A 21,808-nucleotide genomic window follows, 5' to 3' on the forward strand; every position below is an offset into this window, starting at 1 on the left:
GGAGCAATATAGTTATAAAAGCAAGGAAACATTGTTTTATTTTTAAAACATAAAATAATTGCTAAGTTTTGGGAATAGATATGGCTGGGGATAATATATTTACAGCAGAAAAAATTTTTTACAAATCGATTGTAAATTTAAAATATTCCAAAAGTCTAATGTAATTGGTTGGAGAATTCAAACCTTGTGCAATGAGCAAATGGTCTATAAGTCTGTGTGTAACTTCAACACTTATTGCTATAATATTGTCAGTACTGTGATATCCAAAGAAGATATCCAAGAATCCAAAACATATGTAAACAGGAAGGCCAGCACAGAGAATACACAGAATAGGCAGAGAGAAAACAACAGTTTAGAGCTTACATGAGAGGTAACATTTACATTTACATTTACATTTACAGCATTTGGCAGATGCCCTTATCCAGAGCGACGTACATAAGTGCTTAAATCTCTAACATTGAATACATTAATGCTGGCTCACTAAGTTACATACTTAAGATACCATGAGTTTAAAACATTTGTTCAAAGTTACAATGAAAAAGTGTCAAAGGTGTGTTTTTTTTTTTTTTTTTTTTTTTTTTTTTTTTTTTAAAAATGCGAAAGATAAGGGAAGAAGTGCTAGTTGAAGTGTTTCCTGAATAAGTAGGTCTTCAACCGCCGCTTGAAAATATCCAGTGACTCAGCTGTCCGGACCTCTAGGGGAAGTTCATTCCACCACCTTGGTGCCAGTACAGAGAAGAGTCTTGTAGTATACTTGCCTCTTACCCTGAGAGATGGTGGAACCAGTCGAGCAGTGCTGGTAGATCGGAGGGTGCGGGGTGCAGTGCGAGGAGTGATGAGCGCTTTGAGGTAAGAGGGAGCTGGTTCATTTTTGGCTTTGTAGGCCAGCATCAGTGTTTTGAATCTGATGCATGCAGCTACCGGAAGCCAGTGGAGGGATCGCAGCAGCGGGGTGGTATGCGAGAACTTTGGCAGGTTGAAAACAAGCCGGGCAGCTGCATTTTGGATCATTTGCAGAGGACGGATTGCATTCATAGGTAGACCTGCCAGCAGTGCATTGCAGTAATCCAGTCTAGAAATGACAAGAGACTGAACAAGTACCTGAGCAGCCTGTGTGGACAGAAATGGTCGAATCCTTCTAATGTTGTAGAGAAGAAACCGACATGAGTGAGTCACATTAGCAACATGAGAGGAAAAGGACAGTTGATTGTCCATGGTTACCCCAAGGTTGCGAGCTGAGGCTGAAGGGGAGATCAGATCGTTGTGCAAGGATATAGCAAGATCATGACCTGGGGATGAATCACCTGGGATGAAGAGCAGCTCAGTTTTGCTAGGATTAAGCTTTAACTGATGAGCAGTCATCCATGATGAAATTTCTGCCAGACATGCAGAGATCCGGTCAGAAGCTGTGGCATCTGAGGGTGGGAAAGAGAAGATAAGTTGTGTATCATCAGCATAGCAGTGGTAAGAGAACCCATGTGAGGAAATAACTTCACCAAGAGTAGTCTAGAAAGGAAGTGCTTAGTCTAGAAAGGAATATGATTATGTATATTTTTATATATTCTGCTTGATCTGTTAGACAATTGGTGTGCATGCTAAAGGAATCCTGTGTGTTTGAAGATATGTGAAGGAGGACTCACTCAAATGCATCAAATGGTGTCATCTTCATTCCTTATAGTGCTTTCTATCTTAAATTAAACAGTGACCTCCAGTGAACAGGCAAAGACCATTAGCTGTGAATTATGTGAATACAGTACATAGCAAGCGGTAATGACTCAGTACAGAGTGGGACCGTTATGGATTAAAGATGGATACTAAACATACAGAAAGCCAGATTTGAAATCTAGAGAGCTACTGACCAATAAATGACTGCAAATAATGACGGCAATTAGCCATGAACCATGACATGAACCAAGTAGCTTGAGAACAGAGCACCTAACTCTGGCCCATACTTCAACATAACTTCTCTATGAAATAGAGAAATGTAGAGGATTCAGGGAAAGAAAAATATAAATTCAAGGACATGCATTTGTGTTGTGGTGTTGGAATAGGATCTGCAAAAGGCACACAGCTAGCTTGTGTGATGTTACACTATATAGGTCATCAGCCATCTTGACACCAAACTGCATTACCTTGATTTAGCACAAAGTTTATACGTAAGTAATTGTAATTGTCAATGTTATTTTTCTCTTTTATTTCTCAAGCCTAAACTACTCAACCATGTGTGGTTGCTTTGACGCCTGACATACATATTACCTGGGCCTATACAAACCGCAACTGAATGTTATTCTTAACTAAAGGTTCTACATTTGTAATATTAAATGGTGCTTTAAGAAATTTGCCATGCAATCCTTATAACCAGTCTTATAACCAGTCATGTCACTTACATAAATGTAAGCCAGATACCACCTCCATATAAGAAAAAGTCCACAATAAGATTAACACTAATTTTGATTATTTAATGATAAATTATTTTTAGGTTGTGGAAATGTTTAACGTTTATACTCTCTGAACAAATAAAAGATGAGATAATAAAACTGTCAACTGTCAAATTTGTCAAAAAGATTTGACTCTATGAAACAGTGATAAATAAGACGGAAAGGGTTTCATTAGTAACAATGAGGGTGCCATTGGGAAAAAAAACTTTTTATGCCCTCTGCTAAGCCCTCTGAAAATATGTTCATCAGTTTTCTATTTTTAAGTCAGTTTAATTAAACAAAACAGTTCCTATTTAGAAGTCTGCCGGTATCTCTATGACCTAAAGGAATTTTTCACAGTTGAAAAGAATATTTTTTTCAGATGCAAATTTACATTGCAAATCAGACAACAGAAATCGATCATGATAAATAAATGCTTTGATCTTCCTTTCATCCTATCATCAATAGTTTTATTGTTCTCATTACATTTAATAGATGAAATATTTCTTAAAGCAATATTTTGAAAGTACATTTGAATAACTATGATAGATGGGTGTCACTCCATACTGCATCATAAGGCTTTATTCAGATATGGCAGCGATGGCACTGACCTTATCTGGGTTAGTTGCCATTCCAGTGCTATTGATGATGTGGCCTAAAAATCATAAACTTTTAGCCAATGTTAGTACATGTGCTCAGGACATACACAAGAAGATCACTAAGCAAAGAAGTAAGGTTTCAAAGAAGAGGGAGAAATTTCTGATCCTAGCTAGCTGAACTCACACAGGTAGGTTTCAACTTCAGGGATGTAAGGTAACTTATTCTCCTACATCCACCATTTGGACTGAATACTATATATCCTCCCAGGGCTGGTAAAAAAGTCTGCACAATGGGGTAAGGGATAGGCCTCCTTGATAGTCAGAGTTTTTATCCACAGGTAGTAGACACAAATGCAAAGAATTAGATTTTTTTCCATACAAATACAAGGTAAATCCCAATCACTGATGGATTGTATAAATTCTTCTTTTATTATGCCTGAGAACACTTTATTCAGTTTTTGATACCGACTCGTAGGGACAGGTTGTTATGTAGGGACAGGTCGGTATGTAGGGACAGGTCGGTATGTAGGGACAGGTCGGTATGTAGGGACAGGTCGGTATGTAGGGACAGGTTGGTATGTAGGGACAGGTCGGTATGTAGGGACAGGTTGGTATGTAGGGACAGGTTGGTATGTAGGGACAGGTTGGTATGTAGGGACAGGTCGGTATTGAATCGATAAGGGTCAGTTATCTCACAGATGAATATGGTGGACCAACTCCTTAGCCCTTCCACAGTCTGTGCTATGACTGGATAATATGTGCCCATGTTTCTTATTTTATGAATAATGTTTATTTGAGTTTTTGCAGAGAACATGGTCATGGTAAGATGACACTTCAGAACTACATACAGTACAGCATCAGGGTTTGTATAAGTGGCAGGATTTTCAGAAAATTAAAAAAGTATATTAAATAAATAAATAAAAAACAACTGTGATGAAATAAAATTAGCTGGTAAACACCAACTATTCCCTTTTCTCAACATCCCATAAATAATCAAATATTTTCCACTGCCTCATATATGCTTAGATATCAAGAGATTTTAAACTCAGATCTTAATTGTTTTTGCATTGTCTTTTGTTTGCCGGAAATGTAGGATCATACCGAATTTTAAACAGTTTGAAGTATTACAGATCTTGTGCTCATTATATTTCTTCATGAGCTGTAACAGTTTGTTCTTCCAGTATGGTGACCCCTCACATAACTCTATATCTAGAGTGTCAAGATTAAACCTCTGCAAGTTTTTACAGAATTAATGGCAGAGTATTTGTCTTTCTTACTGACCTTCTTTCTAGCTCGCTCATTGTTCCAGGTTGTTGCGTAACCTTCCAGTACTCAAGAGTCTGCTTCAGTTGACTAAGGTTGGACCTTTATGCCCAGAATTAGCTGGTTTTTGTTCCCCAGCACAAATACAGTAGGCACACTTACTAACATCCTATATACATTCATCTTCAGTTGGTAGATAGCCATGCTGCCTAGTAGGGCCTGGAAGGTAACTTTTTCATTTACAAACTTTATAAGCATTGTCTAGGGTGGAAATTACTGCTTTTATGCTCAAATTCTCCCATTTCCCCCAAGATTACTGTTTCAACTGCTACTATTTGGATTGAGCTGATTTTAGAAACACATTTATTTTCGACTTGATTTATTTGTAGTTGTTTGATATTATTACTGTTTTATAACTGTTTGATATTATTTTTCTTTTAACTGATATTTGTTTGGATTAAATAAACAATTAAATAAAAATGTAATAATAGCCTGATGACTTTTATGCCTTTCTTATTATTTACCCCACTGGCTTTATGCCCCTGGCTCACAAGGAGGCTTGAGAAAGATTAATTTGAATAGCAAAATAACAATTCTACCTCAAACCGATTAGATTCATATAAAGATATGAGGCTCTTTGAAATTATACATGATTTTTTTTAAATGTTGCTAATTTGCCTTTAACTGCTTTTTAGAGCAAATATTTGTGGTTTTATGACCTTAGAAACCTCATATAGCAGAAAGCTACTTCTGCTAATTTCTGATTAATTTCAGACTGGAATGAACAATCAACTGCCTATGAAATGCCTATATCAACTGTGCCACACTGCTCAGTGATGATTTCTCTTTTTACTGTATTGCAAAATCAAAAACATGAAAATTAAGTATATTAGAAGAAGACATTTGCCTTTAAAGATGTTCTTTAAATTACTTATAGACTTATAAGAACTTACATTACCAATGATAAAACGTTCATCTGTGTTAATATTAAATCCAACTTTGACACTCCTTAAGATATCCATTATAAGAAAATGGAAAAAATATTGCACAACCCAGTAAGATCCGGCCAAACTGTGTGCGTAGGAAAGAAAGGCAATTGAAGAGGTTACAGAACTCACTGGCTTAAGCTGGCAATCCTGTGCAGACAATCAACAATATGAGCTTTTCACAGTTCCATTCTCTATGAAGGACTGACGAGAAGGAAGCCACTACTGAGAACAATATATTGTTATATATATATATATATGAGAACTATATTATATTATAACACCAAAGCAATGCTACTTAAAACCAATTGAAACTATGTAGCATGGCCTGAAGATTTCTATCTACATTTTTATCTTCTTTGAGTTTGAGAACAATGACAATGAAAGTCCAAATACTCAAAGCTCATAAAGACATATCAAAAACAACTCAAATATGCAACTGATACAAAAGGACAATTCACACTAAGGTGAATACATTGAATTCAGTTAAGCAGGTTTTAGATTTGTTTTCAGGTTGAAATAATTTTGGGGAAAGTGTTCAGTATTTTACAATAATCCCCCAAACACATTTATATACAACTTTATATGTTAGTGAAATTCCACTATAGTATTGTGTAAGAAATTAATTATAATTTGACTTTTTTTTTACTGTCAATTAAATGAAGTTTCTGGAGTTTTCTGGAATTTTCTGCAAATTTCAGATTTCTTGCCAAAGCGCTTACAAGTTTAAACAAGGTTATACAATTAAATGCCTTGGGGAGTTCCAACCCATCAGAGGTACACTATAAAACTCTGTACACACTCTCAGACAATCGTTCTGTTCTCACAGAATTTTGCCTGGTGTGTGCATCTTCCCATCCTGCTTATTGCCAGCATGAGTTGTGGACGAGGAAGGGGTCATCGTGGCCACCATGAGCATCATGAACACCATGGGCATCATGAACACCATGGCCATCCTGAACACCATGGCCATCATGAACACCATGGCCATCATGAGCATCTTGAACACCATGGACACCATGGCCACCATGGCCACGGCCATCATGAGCATCATGAACACCATGGACACCGTGGCCATGGTCATCATGGACACTTTGGACCCCTCCAACCTCAGGTTGTGATTTGTGTAAGTACTGTACTGAGAGTAATATATTTTTTGCTTTTGTTTGTAATAGCCAATTCTATATATGCAAAAGTCCAGAATTACAGTATACTGTCTAATGAAAACCAATCAAAAATGAAGGCAGTAAAAATATCATTATATTGTCTCTTTTTTCAGGGCCCGACACAAACAACCACAACCACCTTTAAGATTCCAGCTGAGGTTTCAAAACCAATCATGCAGCCTGTGAGTTAAACAGCACGCTGTATATATATATATATATATATATATATATATATATATATATATATATATATATATATATATATATATATATGCGGTAATCATCTCAATCATGATGCTAAATATAAATACATTTGTCATTCTGTGTCTTGATAACTGTAATTGCTTCATTGTACTACAGAGCATTCCCTATCTCGGACCAATAGCTGGAGGTTTAAAACCAGGGACTCGATTTCATGTCGAAGGAACTGTTCACCCTAATGCCAAAGAGTAAGCTATCATTTATTTGTTAAAGAAAATCATACAGAAGTCAGCACATTTTTAATAGACTAACAATATTAAATTGCTTACATTATTGTATGATCTACTTTTTCCTACACAGGTTTCAAATTAACTTCAAAACAGGGGTAAACACTGCCGATGATGTCGCCTTTCATTTCAACCCCCGGATCGGTCAATATGTTTACATGAACATCTTCAAAAATGGGAAATGGCAGAAGGAGGAATTGGGTCCTGATAAGCCCTTTACTAGAGGAGCATCCTTTAAATTACTGTTTCTCGTTAATACAGATTTCTATGAGGTGGGTTTCTTAAAATAAATCACTAATAAGTGATGAACAAAGTATTCAAGAAAAGTCTGAAAAAATGCATGAAACTATGAAATGAATCTTTTCTGCAGGTCTATGTGAATGGACAGCTTCTCTACAAATTCAAACACCGTATTCCTTTCGAGAGTGTTACTACACTTGGAATAGTCGGAGATGTTATAATATACTGGATGGGTTTTGAAGTAAGTAAATCAGTTTATCGGAATGTCATGATGAGTTCTGTTTCAAATGTCAGTGCTATACGTAATACCGAGAAAACTTTTGACACATGCATATTTATGCCATGATCAACTGAATCATATTTTGGATTTATTTATTTTGTAAAATCATTTGTGTTCCTAATCGACTGTGGAGTTGGTCATAATAAATCAGCTAAAATAAAAAAATCCCCTCTCCTGTTGCTCAAGACTTAAAGATTAGAGTGCATGTAGGTTGGAAAAGGATGAGAATTATTGCTCAGAGAGAATATGAAAAGTATTAATAATTAATAAAAAAAAATAAGTAAAAAAAAATAATAAAAACTTGTGCTTAGAAGAAGGTAGGATAATATTGTGTAATTTAGCTAACACCACTCCACATTTTATGTAGCTAGCTTGCTAATTTGTTCCAATTTAGCCAATTTTTTTTGGTGTAACGGGTTAGAGAAAAATAGCCCTGTTTTATGTTAAATAAAACTTATCGAAATAGTTCCCATCAATTTCAACAACAGTAACAAGATTACTCACACTGGACATCTTGCGTTTCTTAAAGTTTCTGTTGTCGATCATTTTACTTAGTTTTCATCTTTTTGTCCATTTCTGTTGTCCAAAATGACCAACTTTAATGGATATGTGTTTGGGATTTAGATAGATAGATAGATAGATAGATAGATAGATAGATAGATAGATAGATAGATAGATAGATAGATAGATAGATAGATAGATAGATAGAAAAGCAACGGGGCATTATGTAATAACACTGTAATTGTACAAAAGCCTTTTCATTAATTCATTCATTTTTAAAATTTCATAGAAATGATCAGTTAGCACACACATTCACACTCCAACCACTCAATGTTCAACCTAATCTACCCCATGCCTTTACTCAGTATAACATATTATGTTAGATACATAGTTATACACACATGAGAGACGCCACCTTTGTTATAAACTATAACATGTTCTCTTTCCAGTGATACCTGATCAATAATGAAGGCAGTAACAATGCAAATCATTCTAATGTCTTTTTTTATTAAATAGGGCTTTAGGCAAACTGACATGACCACCTTCACCATCCCAGCTGAGGTTTCAAAACCAGTCCTCCAGCCTGTGAGTTAAACAGCACGCTATAAAGAAAATTATTATTATTATTATTATTATTATTATTATTATTATTATTATTAGTAGTAGTAGTAGTAGTAGTAGTAGTAGTAGTAGTAGTAGAATGAGTAATATTAGTAGTAGTAGTTATTTCAAATAATGCCAATTATCTCCATCATAATGCAAAATAAATGTGAATTTTGTCTTTCTGTGTCTTGATAACTGCAATTGATTCATTGTACTACAGAGCATTCCCTATGTCGGACCAATAGCTGGAGGTTTAAAACCAGGGACTCGATTTCATGTCGAAGGAACTGTTCACCCTAATGCCAAAGAGTAAGCTATCATTTGTTTGTTAAAGAAAATCATACAGAAGTCAGCACATTTTTAATAGACTAACAATATTAAATTGCTTACAATATTGTATGATCTACTTTTTTCCTACACAGGTTTCAAATTAACTTCAAAACAGGGGTAAACACTGCCGATGATGTCGCCTTTCATTTCAACCCCCGGATCGGTCAATATGTTTACATGAACATCTTCAAAAATGGGAAATGGCAGAAGGAGGAATTGGGTCCTGATAAGCCCTTTACTAGAGGAGCATCCTTTAAATTACTGTTTCTCGTTAATACAGATTTCTATGAGGTGGGTTTCTTAAAATAAATCACTAATAAGTGATGAACAAAGTATTCAAGAAAAGTCTGAAAAAATGCATGAAACTATGAAATGAATCTTTTCTGCAGGTCTATGTGAATGGACAGCTTCTCTACAAATTCAAACACCGTATTCCTTTCGAGAGTGTTACTACACTTGGAATAGTCGGAGATGTTATAATACACTGGATGGGTTTTGAAGTAAGTAAATCAGTTTATTGGAATGTCATGATGAGTTCTGTTTCAAATGTCAATGCTATACGTAATACCGAGAAAACTTTTGACACGTGCATATTTATGCCATGATCAACTGAATCATATTTTGGATTTATTTATTTTGTAAAATCATTTGTGTTCCTAATCGACTGTGGAGTTGGTCATAATAAATCAGCTAAAATAAAAAAATCCCCTCTCCTGTTGCTCAAGACTGAAAGATTAGAGTGCATGTAGGTTGGAAAAGGATGAGAATTATTGCTCAGAGAGAATGTGAAAAGTATTAATAATTAATAAAAAAAAAAAATAAGCAAAAAAAAAAAAATAAAAACTTGTGCTTAGAAGAAGGTAGGATAATATTGTGTAATTTAGCTAACACCACTCCACATTTTATGTAGCTAGCTTGCTAATTTGTTCCAATTTAGCCAATTTTTTTTTGGTGTAACGGGTTAGAGAAAAATAGCCCTGTTTTATGTTAAATAAAACTTATCGAAATAGTTCCCATTAATTTCAACAACGGTAACAAGATTACTCACACTGGACATCTTGCGTTTCTTAAAGTTTCTGTTGTCGATCATTTTACTTAGTTTTCATCTTTTTGTCCATTTCTGTTGTCCAAAATGACCATCTTTAATGGATATGTGTTTGGCATTTAGATAGATAGATAGATAGATAGATAGATAGATAGATAGATAGATAGATAGATAGATAGATAGATAGATAGATAGATAGATAGATAGATAGATAGATAGATAGATAGATAGAAAAGCAACGGGACATTATGTAATAACACTGTAATTGTACAAAAGCCTTTTCATTAATTCATTCATTTTTAAAATTTCATTGACTTGATCAGTTAGCACACACATTCACACTCCAACCACTCAATGTTCAACCTAATCTACCCCATGCCTTTACTCAGTATAACATATTATGTTAGATACATAGTTATACACACATGAGAGATGCCACCTTTGTTATAAACTATAACATGTTCTCTTTCCAGTGATACCTGATCAATAATGAAGGCAGTAACAATGCAAATCATTCTAATGTCTTTTTTTTATTAAATAGGGCTTTAAGCAAACAGTCATGACCACCTTCACCATCCCAGCTGAGGTTTCAAAACCAGTCCTCCAGCCTGTGAGTTAAACAGCACGCTATAAAGAAAATTATTATTATTATTATTATTATTATTATTATTATTATTATTATTATTATTATTATTATTAGTAGTAGTAGTAGTAGTAGTAGTAGTAGTAGTAGAATGAGTAATATTAGTAGTAGTAGTTATTTCAAATAATGCCAATCATCTCCATCATAATGCAAAATAAATGTGAATTTTGTCTTTCTGTGTCTTGATAACTGTAATTGATTCATTGTACTACAGAGCATTCCCTATGTCGGACCAATAGCTGGAGGTTTGAAACCAGGGACTCGATTTCATGTCGAAGGAACTGTTCACCCTAATGCCAAAGAGTAGGCTATCATTTATTTATTAAAGAAAATCATACAGAAGTCAGCACATTTTTAATAGACTAACAATATTAAATTGCTAACAATATTGTATGATCTACTTTTTTTTCTACACAGGTTTCAAATTAACTTCAAAACAGGGGTAAACACTGCCGATGATGTCGCCTTTCATTTCAATCCCCGGATCGGTCAATATGTTTACATGAACATCTTCAAAAATGGGAAATGGCAGAAGGAGGAATTGGGTCCTGATAAGCCCTTTACTAGAGGAGCATCCTTTAAATTACTGTTTCTCGTTAATACGGATTTCTATGAGGTGGGTTTCTTAAAATAAATCACTAATAAGTGATGAACAAAGTATTCAAGAAAAGTCTGAAAAAATGCATGAAACTATGAAATGAATCTTTTCTGCAGGTCTATGTGAATGGACAGCTTCTCTACAAATTCAAACACCGTATTCCTTTCGAGAGTGTTACTACACTTGGAATAGTCGGAGATGTTATAATACACTGGATGGGTTTTGAAGTAAGTAAATCAGTTTATTGGAATGTCATGATGAGTTCTGTTTCAAATGTCAATGCTATACGTAATACCGAGAAAACTTTTGACACGTGCATATTTATGCCATGATCAACTGAATCATATTTTGGATTTATTTATTTTGTAAAATCATTTGTGTTCCTAATCGACTGTGGAGTTGGTCATAATAAATCAGCTAAAATAAAAAAATCCCCTCTCCTGTTGCTCAAGACTGAAAGATTAGAGTGCATGTAGGTTGGAAAAGGATGAGAATTATTGCTCAGAGAGAATGTGAAAAGTATTAATAATTAATAAAAAAAAATAATAATAATAAAAACTTGTGCTTAGAAGAAGGTAGGATAATATTGTGTAATTTAGCTAACACCACTCCACATTTTATGTAGCTAGCTTGCTAATTTGTTCCAATTTAGCCAATTTTTTTTGGTGTAACGGGTTAGAGAAAAATAGCCGTTTTATGTTAAATAAAACTTATCTAAATAGTTCCCATTAATTTCAACAACAGTAACAAGATTACTCACACTGGACATCTTGCGTTTCTTAAAGTTTCTGTTGTCGATCATTTTACTTAGTTTTCATCTTTTTGTCCATTTCTGTTGTCCAAAATGACCAACTTTAATGGATATGTGTTTGGGATTTAGATAGATAGATAGATAGATAGATAGATAGATAGATAGATAGATAGATAGATAGATAGATAGATAGATAGATAGAAAAGCAACGGGACATTATGTAATAACACTGTAATTGTACAAAAGCCTTTTCATTAATTCATTCATTTTTAAAATTTCATAGAAATGATCAGTTAGCACACACATTCACACTCCAACCACTCAATGTTCAACCTAATCTACCCCATGCCTTTACTCAGTATAACATATTATGTTAGATACATAGTTATACACACATGAGAGACGCCACCGTTGTTATAAACTATAACATGTTCTCTTTCCAGTGATACCTGATCAATAATGAAGGCAGTAACAATGCAAATCATTCTAATGTCTTTTTTTATTAAATAGGGCTTTAGGCAAACTGTCATGACCACCTTCACCATCCCAGCTGAGGTTTCAAAACCAGTCCTCCAGCCTGTGAGTTAAACAGCACGCTATAAAGAAAATTATTATTATTATTATTATTATTATTATTATTATTATTATTATTATTATTATTAGTAGTAGTAGTAGTAGTAGTAGTAGTAGAATGAGTAATATTAGTAGTAGTAGTTATTTCAAATAATGCCAATCATCTCCATCATAATGCAAAATAAATGTGAATTTTGTCTTTCTGTGTCTTGATAACTGTAATTGATTCATTGTACTACAGAGCATTCCCTATGTCGGACCAATAGCTGGAGGTTTGAAACCAGGGACTCGATTTCATGTCGAAGGAACTGTTCACCCTAATGCCAAAGAGTAAGCTATCATTTATTTATTAAAGAAAATCATACAGAAGTCAGCACATTTTTAATAGACTAACAATATTAAATTGCTTACAATATTGTATGATCTACTTTTTTCCTACACAGGTTTCAAATTAACTTCAAAACAGGGGTAAACACTGCCGATGATGTCGCCTTTCATTTCAATCCCCGGATCGGTCAATATGTTTACATGAACATCTTTAAAAATGGGAAATGGCAGAAGGAGGAATTGGGTCCTGATAAGCCCTTTACTAGAGGAGCATCCTTTAAATTATTGTTTCTCGTTAATACGGATTTCTATGAGGTGGGTTTCTTAAAATAAATCACAAATAAGTGATGAACAAAGTATTCAAGAAAAATCTGAAAAAATGCATGAAACTATGAAATGAATCTTTTCTGCAGGTCTATGTGAATGGACAGCCTCTCTACAAATTCAAACACCGTATTCCTTTCGAGAGCGTTACTACACTTGGAATAGTCGGAGATGTTATAATACACTGGATGGGTTTTGAAGTAAGTAAATCAGTTTATTCATATTAATTTGATTATTTGTCAGATTTAGTTATGTTTAGGTGGCTGCATATTTAATGATCATTCTTGGTTTAATAATTTTCTTTCTAGAAATGGACAAGTCCTTATTTGTTCAAAGAGAGCAAAGTCATACTAATGCGATGTGGAGGCTGGACATTTATTCCATTACAGATTTCCTACCTAATCAGTAACCCAGTGAGTAAAACAGCCTTGGACAGACAGGATTAGAATATGTCTGAAAGTTTGTGTTTATTTCACACATGTGGCTTTATAAAATTGGAAAATATCCATTTTATCCATAAATCTTGGATGAATATTTCTTAACTGACATGATGGGTAGTTGATTTTTACATGATTGTTTGTTTTCTCTCAAGGTACTTCCCTATGTGGGTGAAATCCCAGGAGGGGTAAAACAAGACAGAGCTGTAGTTTTTCAAGGGACTGTTTCTGCAGATGCAAACTGGTATGCTCCTAAAACACTTTGAATGAAAAAGAAAAAACACCATATACTGTAGTACTACTTCTCCAATTATAAAAACAGCACCTTAACATTCAGGGAATTCTTTTTCCTTGCAGGTTTGTAATAAATTTCAAAGCAGGTCCATCTGATGGTGATGACATTGCTTTTCATTACAACCCTCGCTTTGGTGATCTTACCACCATGAACAGCTTCAGAAACGGAAACTGGGAGATGGAGGAAAAAACTGCCCATAATCCTTTCACCAAGGGAGGAGCCTTCATAATTCTTGTAATCATCAATTCCGAGGGCTATGAGGTATGTTTAATTTTTTTTTTTAGAATTTATACAGGATTGTTGTAATTATTGTAATGTTTTAGTCAAAATCTAATTCATCATATTTCTGCAGGTCTTTGTGAACGGTTTAAGACATTGCACCTTCAAGCACCGCATTCCTCTGGAGAAAGTGTCTACTATTAACGTTCGTGGAGACATTTCCCTCCTCGTCTGGGGTTTCATTGATGTATGTTTACAATTTCAGTGTTATTAATGGTGTAGTTGCAAGCTAAATATATGTTTTATGTTTGCATGTATTTATTTACTTTCTTACAAACTTATTTCCTACATTTCAGTAACATGCCTGTTATCTTTATTTTCTCTACAGGGCTGGAGTACTACATCATCCTCAAAGGAGCTCAAGAAAATCACAAGCACACAGAGCTCAACCTCGAGTTTCAAATCTTCACATTTAGAGATTTCACATCCAGTCATTAGCCCTGTAAGAAAAAAGTTTATACCATAGACAGAAAAGTCACATGACAGAAGGAAGCTTTTAAACTCAGCCAGCTTTACTCTTTGATAGAAGTCTTGTATATTTTTTTTCATTCTATCTAAGAGTATTTGTTCTTCCAGTATCTGATGCGACACTTGTTTTGTCACCAGGCACTTCCCTATGTGAGTCAAGTACCTGGACGGTTACATCAAGACAGGGCTATATTCCTCCAAGGCACAGTTCTTGCGGATGCTAGAAGGTATGCTTCCCAATTAAAGGCAGGGTCTCCGAATTTTTGAGAAATGCTTCAGAAAACTGAGTTTGGCCGATAATAAACAAAAATCAAAACAAAAATCAAAACAAATGTGTAGTTAATGAGCAGAAAGTAGCGGGGCTTGTCAATATGCGTATAGAGAGTGTTCAGTGTGCATGTGTGACATTAGCAGAAAGCGGTTTTAGCATTGACATGGAGGAAACAGAAAGAAAGCAAAGAAAGGCTTACGATAAGGCAAGACGTAGGACCCATGTTAATATAGGATCAGCTTTCCAGCGCTGGAGAGAACTGAAGGAAGTTGGTCACATATTCACAGATTGGAGTTTCCCGAGTCAATAACTCCTGAGCTAAACGCTGTTACTACACAAATAACTCCTCTTTTCTATCGTAGTAATGTAGAGACGCAGCTACAACCACGTTTTTTGTAGTAACAGTTAGCTCAGGAGTTACTGACTCAGGAAATTCAACTTTACTTAAGACGCCGAGGCGCTTTTTTCCTTCTCGATAGGTGAGTAACGTTGGTTTTGCTTTGTTACACAGAACTAATATATGCCATCCTTTGCATGATTATGCTTGTGTGTCATTTTTGCCTGTTTGTTTATCTGCAATCATATTGTTCTTCCCTTCAGCTATGATAAAGACACATTTCTTTCCATTATTTGCCTGGGTTACATATGTATGTGTGGGCGGAGCTATCAATACAGGGGTGGGACCCATTTGGGTTAGGGGTGTGTTTGTTTTGGTGATTTCAAATGTCAACATTGGCTTTCAAAAATCGGAGACCCTGCCTTTAAGAAAATTCACTTATAGCAATTGTTAAGTAGAGTGATATGTTATGTATTTACTCTTATTGAACATATTTTGCAATTATGTTGCAGCCTACATTTGAAATGAATTTTATTCTAAAATCTATTAAATTTTTAAATAAATGACTCATTTGAAAGTGAAAAATACTAGACATTGCAACATTATTTGTATTGCATATAAATAAGCAGATATGTATTGTTTGCATTAGTATTATCTTTGATTTTACAGGCATGGATTTGGTAAAACCACTATTTGCACCTATTACGTCCACTAAGGTTGTGCCAAATTGTCTCCCCTCCATTTACGTTTTTTGAAGTGCTAGATATTAGAACATTTTAAAAGCTTAGCCTATTTAGCAAAGAATTTTGGTAGCGACTGTAGCTGTCGGTAGAGTCATGTAGCTGCATCCTGAAATGTCTGCACATTTTACTTTACGAAGTAAATATCTAAGATTTTTATACAAATTTAGATTCTTACTCAGAATAATGTAAGAAGGCACCGTATACATACTATACCTATAAAAACATATACTTGTTATATACTTGTTATATATAGTTATATACTTTTGTTTTTCTTAACAGCTTTACTATAAATTTCAAGACAGGGCCTTCTGATGGTGATGACATCGCTTTTCATTACAATCCTTGCATTGGTAATTATACCACCCTGAACAGCTTCAGAAAAGGAAACTGGGATAAACAGGAAAATGCACCTGATAAACCATTTACCAAGGGAGGAAACTTCCAAATGATTGTAGCCTTCAACTCTGAGGGTTACGAGGTAATTTATTTATTAATAATGTCAGAAGATTATTGTCTTTGTAATTCAGTAATTTACAAAAAAAACTGTTGAAATAATCAACCACAAATAATTTCTGCAGGTCTATGTGAATGGTTTAAGACACTGCACATTCAAGCACCGAATTCCTCTAGAGAAAGTTTCAACACTTGAAATCCGGGGTGATATTTCACAACTCATATGGGGTTTTATAGATGTATGTTGAACAATGTTATACTATTATTGGCATAGATGCAAAGTGATTACTTTTTTATTTTTTTTGTTTGATGAATATGTATTTCAAGATGTATATGAAGGACAAATATTTTTATTTTGCATTCAGGGCTGGAGTACTTCTTCATTCTATATAGAACTTCAGAAAATGCCAATCACACAGAGTGTATCCACAATGTTTGGATCCACACCTTTCCAGATTTCACAACCAATCAGCAACCCAGTAAGTTGAACAATACATAAAGTCAAAACAAATGCTGGATGGCAGAAAATACTCTTTAAAGTCAAACAACACTATAACAACAAGCAAAAGTAATTATTTTTTTAATACCTGCTCTCTCCAGACATTTCCCTATGTGGGTAAAATACCAGGAGGGATTAAACAAGATATGGCTGTATTCTTCCAAGGGACTCTTCTTCCAGATGCCAAAACGTACGGTTTGATGCTCCATTGTTTTGAAAAATAGAAATCATAATGTAGACATACTCCAACCACAAAAGTGTGAAGAGTTAAATGTTTGAATAGTGAGAACGGTTTGTTTTTTCTTAACAGCTTTGCAATAAATTTCAAAACGGGGCCGTCTGCTGGTGATGACATCGCTTTTCATTTCAATCCTCACATTGGTGAATATACCACCCTGAACAGCTTCAGAAAAGGAAACTGGGATGAACAGGAAAAGGCACCTGATCAACCCTTCACCAAGGGAGGAGACTTCCAAATGATTGTAGCCTTCAACTCCGAAGGTTATGAGGTAATTTATTTGCTAATCTATAGATATTCATTTAAATAAAAGAACAACATTAACTGTTTTTTCCTCCTTTCTGCAGGTGTATGCGAATGGATTAAGGCATTGTGTGTTTAAGCATCGCGTGCCTTTAGAAAAAGTTTCAACAATTGAAATCCCTGGAGGTCTTTCCCAGCTCATGTTTGGTTTTATACATGTATGTTTAACAGATTTGTCCCATTAATGGCATAGATGCAAATTACTTCTTGGTTATTGTTTATTATTATTTTTTCTTCTGAAATTTAAAGAACCTGCTGATTTTTTAATTTTATCTCCAGGGCTGGAGTACTTCTTCATTCTTTATAGAAATTCAGAAAACGCCAATCACACAGAGTGTAACCACAATGTTTGGATCCACACCTTTCCAGATTTCACAACCAATCAGCAACCCAGTAAGTTGAACAAGACATAAGATCAAAACAAATGCTGGATGGCTGAAAATACTCTTTAAAGTCAAACAACACTACAACAACAAGCAAAAGTAATTATTTTTTTAATACCTGCTCTCTCCAGACATTTCCCTACGTGGGTAAAATACCAGGAGGGATTAAACAAGATATGGCTGTATTCTTCCAAGGGACTCTTCTTCCAGATGCCAAAACGTACGGTTTGATGCTCCATTGTTTTGAAATATAGAAATCATAATGTACACATACTCCAACCACAAAAGTGTGAAGAGTTAAATGTTTGAATAGTGAGAACGGTTTGTTTTTTCTTAACAGCTTTGCAATAAATTTCAAAACGGGGCCGTCTGCTGGTGATGACATCGCTTTTCATTTCAATCCTCGCATTGGTGAATATACCACCCTCAACAGCTTCAGAAAAGGAAACTGGGATGAACAGGAAAAGGCACCTGATCAACCCTTCACCAAGGGAGGAGACTTCCAAATGATTGTAGCCTTCAACTCTGAGGGTTATGAGGTAATTTATTTGCTAATCTACAGATATTCATTTAAATAATAGAACAACATTAACTGTTTTTTTCATCCTTTCTGCAGGTCTATGTGAATGGATTAAGGCATTGTGTGTTTAAGCATCGCGTACCTTTAGAAAAAGTTTCAACAATTGAAATCCCTGGAGGTCTTTCCCAGCTGATGTTTGGTTTTTTATATGTATGTTTAATAGAGTTGTCCCATTAATGGCATAGATGCAAATTAATAATATGGTTATTGTTTATTATTATTTTTTCTGCTGAAACTTAAAGAACCTGCTAATTTTTTTATTTTTTCTCCAGGGCTGGAGTACTTCTTCATTCTTTATAGAACTTCAGAAAACGCCAATCACACAGAGTGTAACCACAATGTTTGGATCCACACCTTTCCAGATTTCACAACCAATCAGCAACCCAGTAAGTTGAACAAGACATAAGATCAAAACAAATGCTGGATGGCTGAAAATACCCTTTAAAATCAACCAACACTATAACAACAAGCAAAAGTAATGAATTTCTTTAATACCTGCTCTCTCCAGACATTTCCCTACGTGGGTAAAATACCAGGATGGATTAAACAAGATATGGCTGTATTCTTCCAAGGGACTCTTCTTCCAGATGCCAAAACGTACAGTTTGATGCTCCATTGATTTATAATATAGAAATCATAATGTTCACATACTCCAACCACAAAGAGTGAAGAGTTAAATCTTTGAATAGTGAGCACATGCAAGTTTTGCTTGTCTTACACACTGTAGTTTAGAAGAGACATTTGAAAGGTTTGTTTTTCTTAACAGCTTTGTCATAAATTTCAAAACGGGGCCGTCTGCTGGTGATGACATCGCTTTTCATTTCAATCCTCGCATTGGTGATTGTACCGCCCTGAACAGCTTCAGAAAAGGAAACTGGGATGAACAGGAAAAGGCACCTGATCAACCCTTCACCAAGGGAGGAGACTTCCAAATGATTGTAGCCTTCAACTCTGAGTGTTATGAGGTAATTTATTTGCTAATCTACAGATATTCATTTAAATAAAAGAACAACATTAACTTTTTTTCCTCCTTTCTGCAGGTCTATGTGAATGGATTAAGGCATTGTGTGTTTAAGCATCGCATACCTTTAGAGAAAGTTTCAACAATTGAAATCCCTGGAGGTCTTTCCCAGCTCATGTTTGGTTTTATACATGTATGTTTAACATATTTATCCCATTAATGGCATAGATGCAAATTAATTATATGGTTATTGTTTATTATTATTTTTTCTACTGAAACTTAAAGAACCTGCTGATTTTTTAATTTTATCTCCAGGGCTGGAGTACTTCTTCATTCTTTATAGAAATTCAGAAAACGCCAATCACACAGAGTGTAACCACAATGTTTGGATCCACACCTTTCCAGATTTCACAACCAATCAGCAACACAGTAAGTTGAACAAGACATAAGATCAAAACAAACGCTGGATGGCAGAAAATACTCTTTAAAGTCAACCAACACTATAACAACAAGCAAAATTAATAATTTTTTTTAATACCTGCTCTCTCCAGACATTTCCCTACGTGGGTAAAATACCAGGATGGATTAAACAAGATATGGCTGTATTCTTCCAAGGGACTGTTCTTCCAGATGCCAAAACGTGCGGTTTGATGCTCCATTGATTGATAATATAGAAATCATAATGTACACATACTCCAACCGCAAAAGAGTGAAGAGTTAAATGTTTGAATAGTGAGAACGGTTTGTTTTTTCTTAACAGCTTTGCAATAAATTTCAAAACGGGGCCGTCTGCTGGTGATGACATCGCTTTTCATTTCAATCCTCGCATTGGTGAATATACCACCCTGAACAGCTTCAGAAAAGGAAACTGGGATGAACAGGAAAAGGCACCTGATCAACCCTTCACCAAGGGAGGAGACTTCCAAATGATTGTAGCCTTCAACTCTGAGGGTTATGAGGTAATTTATTTGCTAATCTACAGATATTCATTTAAATAATAGAACAACATTAACTGTTTTTTTCCTCCTTTCTGCAGGTCTATGTGAATGGATTAAGGCATTGTGTGTTTAAGCATCGCATACCTTTAGAGAAAGTTTCAACAATTGAAATCCCTGGAGGTCTTTCCCAGCTGATGTTTGGTTTTTTATATGTATGTTTAATAGATTTGTCCCATTAATGGCATAGATGCAAATTAATAATATGGTTATTGTTTATTATTATTTTTTCTGCTGAAACTTAAAGAACCTGCTAATTTTTTTATTTTTTCTCCAGGGCTGGAGTACTTCTTCATTCTTTATAGAACTTCAGAAAACGCCAATCACACAGAGTGTAACCACAATGTTTGGATCCACACCTTTCCAGATTTCACAACCAATCAGCAACCCAGTAAGTTGAACAAGACATAAGATCAAAACAAATGCTGGATGGCTGAAAATACCCTTTAAAATCAACCAACACTATAACAACAAGCAAAAGTAATGAATTTCTTTAATACCTGCTCTCTCCAGACATTTCCCTATGTGGGTAAAATACTAGGATGGATTAAACAAGATATGGCTGTATTCTTCCAAGGGACTCTTCTTCCAGATGCCAAAACGTACAGTTTGATGCTCCATTGATTTATAATATAGAAATCATAATGTTCACATACTCCAACCACAAAGAGTGAAGAGTTAAATCTTTGAATAGTGAGCACATGCAAGTTTTGTTTGTCTTACACACTGTAGTTTAGAAGAGACATTTGAAAGGTTTGTTTTTCTTAACAGCTTTGTCATAAATTTCAAAACGGGGCCGGCTGCTGGTGATGACATCGCTTTTCATTTCAATCCTCGCATTGGTGATTGTACCGCCCTGAACAGCTTCAGAAAAGGAAACTGGGATGAACAGGAAAAGGCACCTGATCAACCCTTCACCAAGGGAGGAGACTTCCAAATGATTGTAGCCTTCAACTCTGAGGGTTATGAGGTAATTTATTTGCTAATCTACAGATATTCATTTAAATAAAAGAACAACATTAACTTTTTTTCCTCCTTTCTGCAGGTCTATGTGAATGGATTAAGGCATTGTGTGTTTAAGCATCGCATACCTTTAGAGAAAGTTTCAACAATTGAAATCCCTGGAGGTCTTTCCCAGCTCATGTTTGGTTTTATACATGTATGTTTAACATATTTATCCCATTAATGGCATAGATGCAAATTAATTATATGGTTATTGTTTATTATTATTTTTTCTACTGAAACTTAAAGAACCTGCTGATTTTTTAATTTTATCTCCAGGGCTGGAGTACTTCTTCATTCTTTATAGAAATTCAGAAAACGCCAATCACACAGAGTGTAACCACAATGTTTGGATCCACACCTTTCCAGATTTCACAACCAGTCAGCAACACAGTAAGTTGAACAGGACATAAGATCAAAACAAACGCTG

The 21,808-nt window shown here is 35.0% G+C and overlaps 1 protein-coding gene across 1 annotated transcript in view; it reads left to right on the top strand.

The window, feature by feature from the left end:
- Positions 1 to 748: 748 nt before the first annotated feature.
- The window catches only part of LOC132851635 (uncharacterized), a 33,709-nt gene continuing 12,649 nt past the window's right edge, over positions 749 to 21,808 (top strand). Inside the window, exons 1-47 of the mRNA XM_060878604.1 lie at positions 749 to 849; positions 6,095 to 6,391; positions 6,545 to 6,613; positions 6,792 to 6,880; positions 6,993 to 7,191; positions 7,290 to 7,400; positions 8,457 to 8,525; positions 8,764 to 8,852; positions 8,966 to 9,164; positions 9,263 to 9,373; positions 10,460 to 10,528; positions 10,776 to 10,864; positions 10,979 to 11,177; positions 11,276 to 11,386; positions 12,421 to 12,489; positions 12,725 to 12,813; positions 12,927 to 13,125; positions 13,224 to 13,334; positions 13,443 to 13,547; positions 13,727 to 13,815; positions 13,929 to 14,127; positions 14,219 to 14,332; positions 14,474 to 14,587; positions 14,752 to 14,840; positions 16,244 to 16,442; positions 16,543 to 16,656; positions 16,783 to 16,896; positions 17,018 to 17,106; positions 17,227 to 17,425; positions 17,502 to 17,615; positions 17,737 to 17,850; positions 17,972 to 18,060; positions 18,181 to 18,379; positions 18,457 to 18,570; positions 18,693 to 18,806; positions 18,929 to 19,017; positions 19,187 to 19,385; positions 19,461 to 19,574; positions 19,697 to 19,810; positions 19,933 to 20,021; positions 20,142 to 20,340; positions 20,418 to 20,531; positions 20,654 to 20,767; positions 20,890 to 20,978; positions 21,148 to 21,346; positions 21,422 to 21,535; positions 21,658 to 21,771. Coding sequence (XP_060734587.1) covers positions 6,140 to 6,391; positions 6,545 to 6,613; positions 6,792 to 6,880; positions 6,993 to 7,191; positions 7,290 to 7,400; positions 8,457 to 8,525; positions 8,764 to 8,852; positions 8,966 to 9,164; positions 9,263 to 9,373; positions 10,460 to 10,528; positions 10,776 to 10,864; positions 10,979 to 11,177; positions 11,276 to 11,386; positions 12,421 to 12,489; positions 12,725 to 12,813; positions 12,927 to 13,125; positions 13,224 to 13,334; positions 13,443 to 13,547; positions 13,727 to 13,815; positions 13,929 to 14,127; positions 14,219 to 14,332; positions 14,474 to 14,587; positions 14,752 to 14,840; positions 16,244 to 16,442; positions 16,543 to 16,656; positions 16,783 to 16,896; positions 17,018 to 17,106; positions 17,227 to 17,425; positions 17,502 to 17,615; positions 17,737 to 17,850; positions 17,972 to 18,060; positions 18,181 to 18,379; positions 18,457 to 18,570; positions 18,693 to 18,806; positions 18,929 to 19,017; positions 19,187 to 19,385; positions 19,461 to 19,574; positions 19,697 to 19,810; positions 19,933 to 20,021; positions 20,142 to 20,340; positions 20,418 to 20,531; positions 20,654 to 20,767; positions 20,890 to 20,978; positions 21,148 to 21,346; positions 21,422 to 21,535; positions 21,658 to 21,771 — 5,841 coding nt within the window. The 5' untranslated portion in view covers positions 749 to 849; positions 6,095 to 6,139. The remainder of the gene's footprint in view (positions 850 to 6,094; positions 6,392 to 6,544; positions 6,614 to 6,791; positions 6,881 to 6,992; positions 7,192 to 7,289; positions 7,401 to 8,456; positions 8,526 to 8,763; positions 8,853 to 8,965; positions 9,165 to 9,262; positions 9,374 to 10,459; positions 10,529 to 10,775; positions 10,865 to 10,978; positions 11,178 to 11,275; positions 11,387 to 12,420; positions 12,490 to 12,724; positions 12,814 to 12,926; positions 13,126 to 13,223; positions 13,335 to 13,442; positions 13,548 to 13,726; positions 13,816 to 13,928; positions 14,128 to 14,218; positions 14,333 to 14,473; positions 14,588 to 14,751; positions 14,841 to 16,243; positions 16,443 to 16,542; positions 16,657 to 16,782; positions 16,897 to 17,017; positions 17,107 to 17,226; positions 17,426 to 17,501; positions 17,616 to 17,736; positions 17,851 to 17,971; positions 18,061 to 18,180; positions 18,380 to 18,456; positions 18,571 to 18,692; positions 18,807 to 18,928; positions 19,018 to 19,186; positions 19,386 to 19,460; positions 19,575 to 19,696; positions 19,811 to 19,932; positions 20,022 to 20,141; positions 20,341 to 20,417; positions 20,532 to 20,653; positions 20,768 to 20,889; positions 20,979 to 21,147; positions 21,347 to 21,421; positions 21,536 to 21,657; positions 21,772 to 21,808) is intronic.

This window comes from Tachysurus vachellii, chromosome 9 (assembly GCF_030014155.1).
Source record: "Tachysurus vachellii isolate PV-2020 chromosome 9, HZAU_Pvac_v1, whole genome shotgun sequence".
In the NCBI taxonomy this organism is placed as follows: domain Eukaryota; kingdom Metazoa; phylum Chordata; class Actinopteri; order Siluriformes; family Bagridae; genus Tachysurus; species Tachysurus vachellii.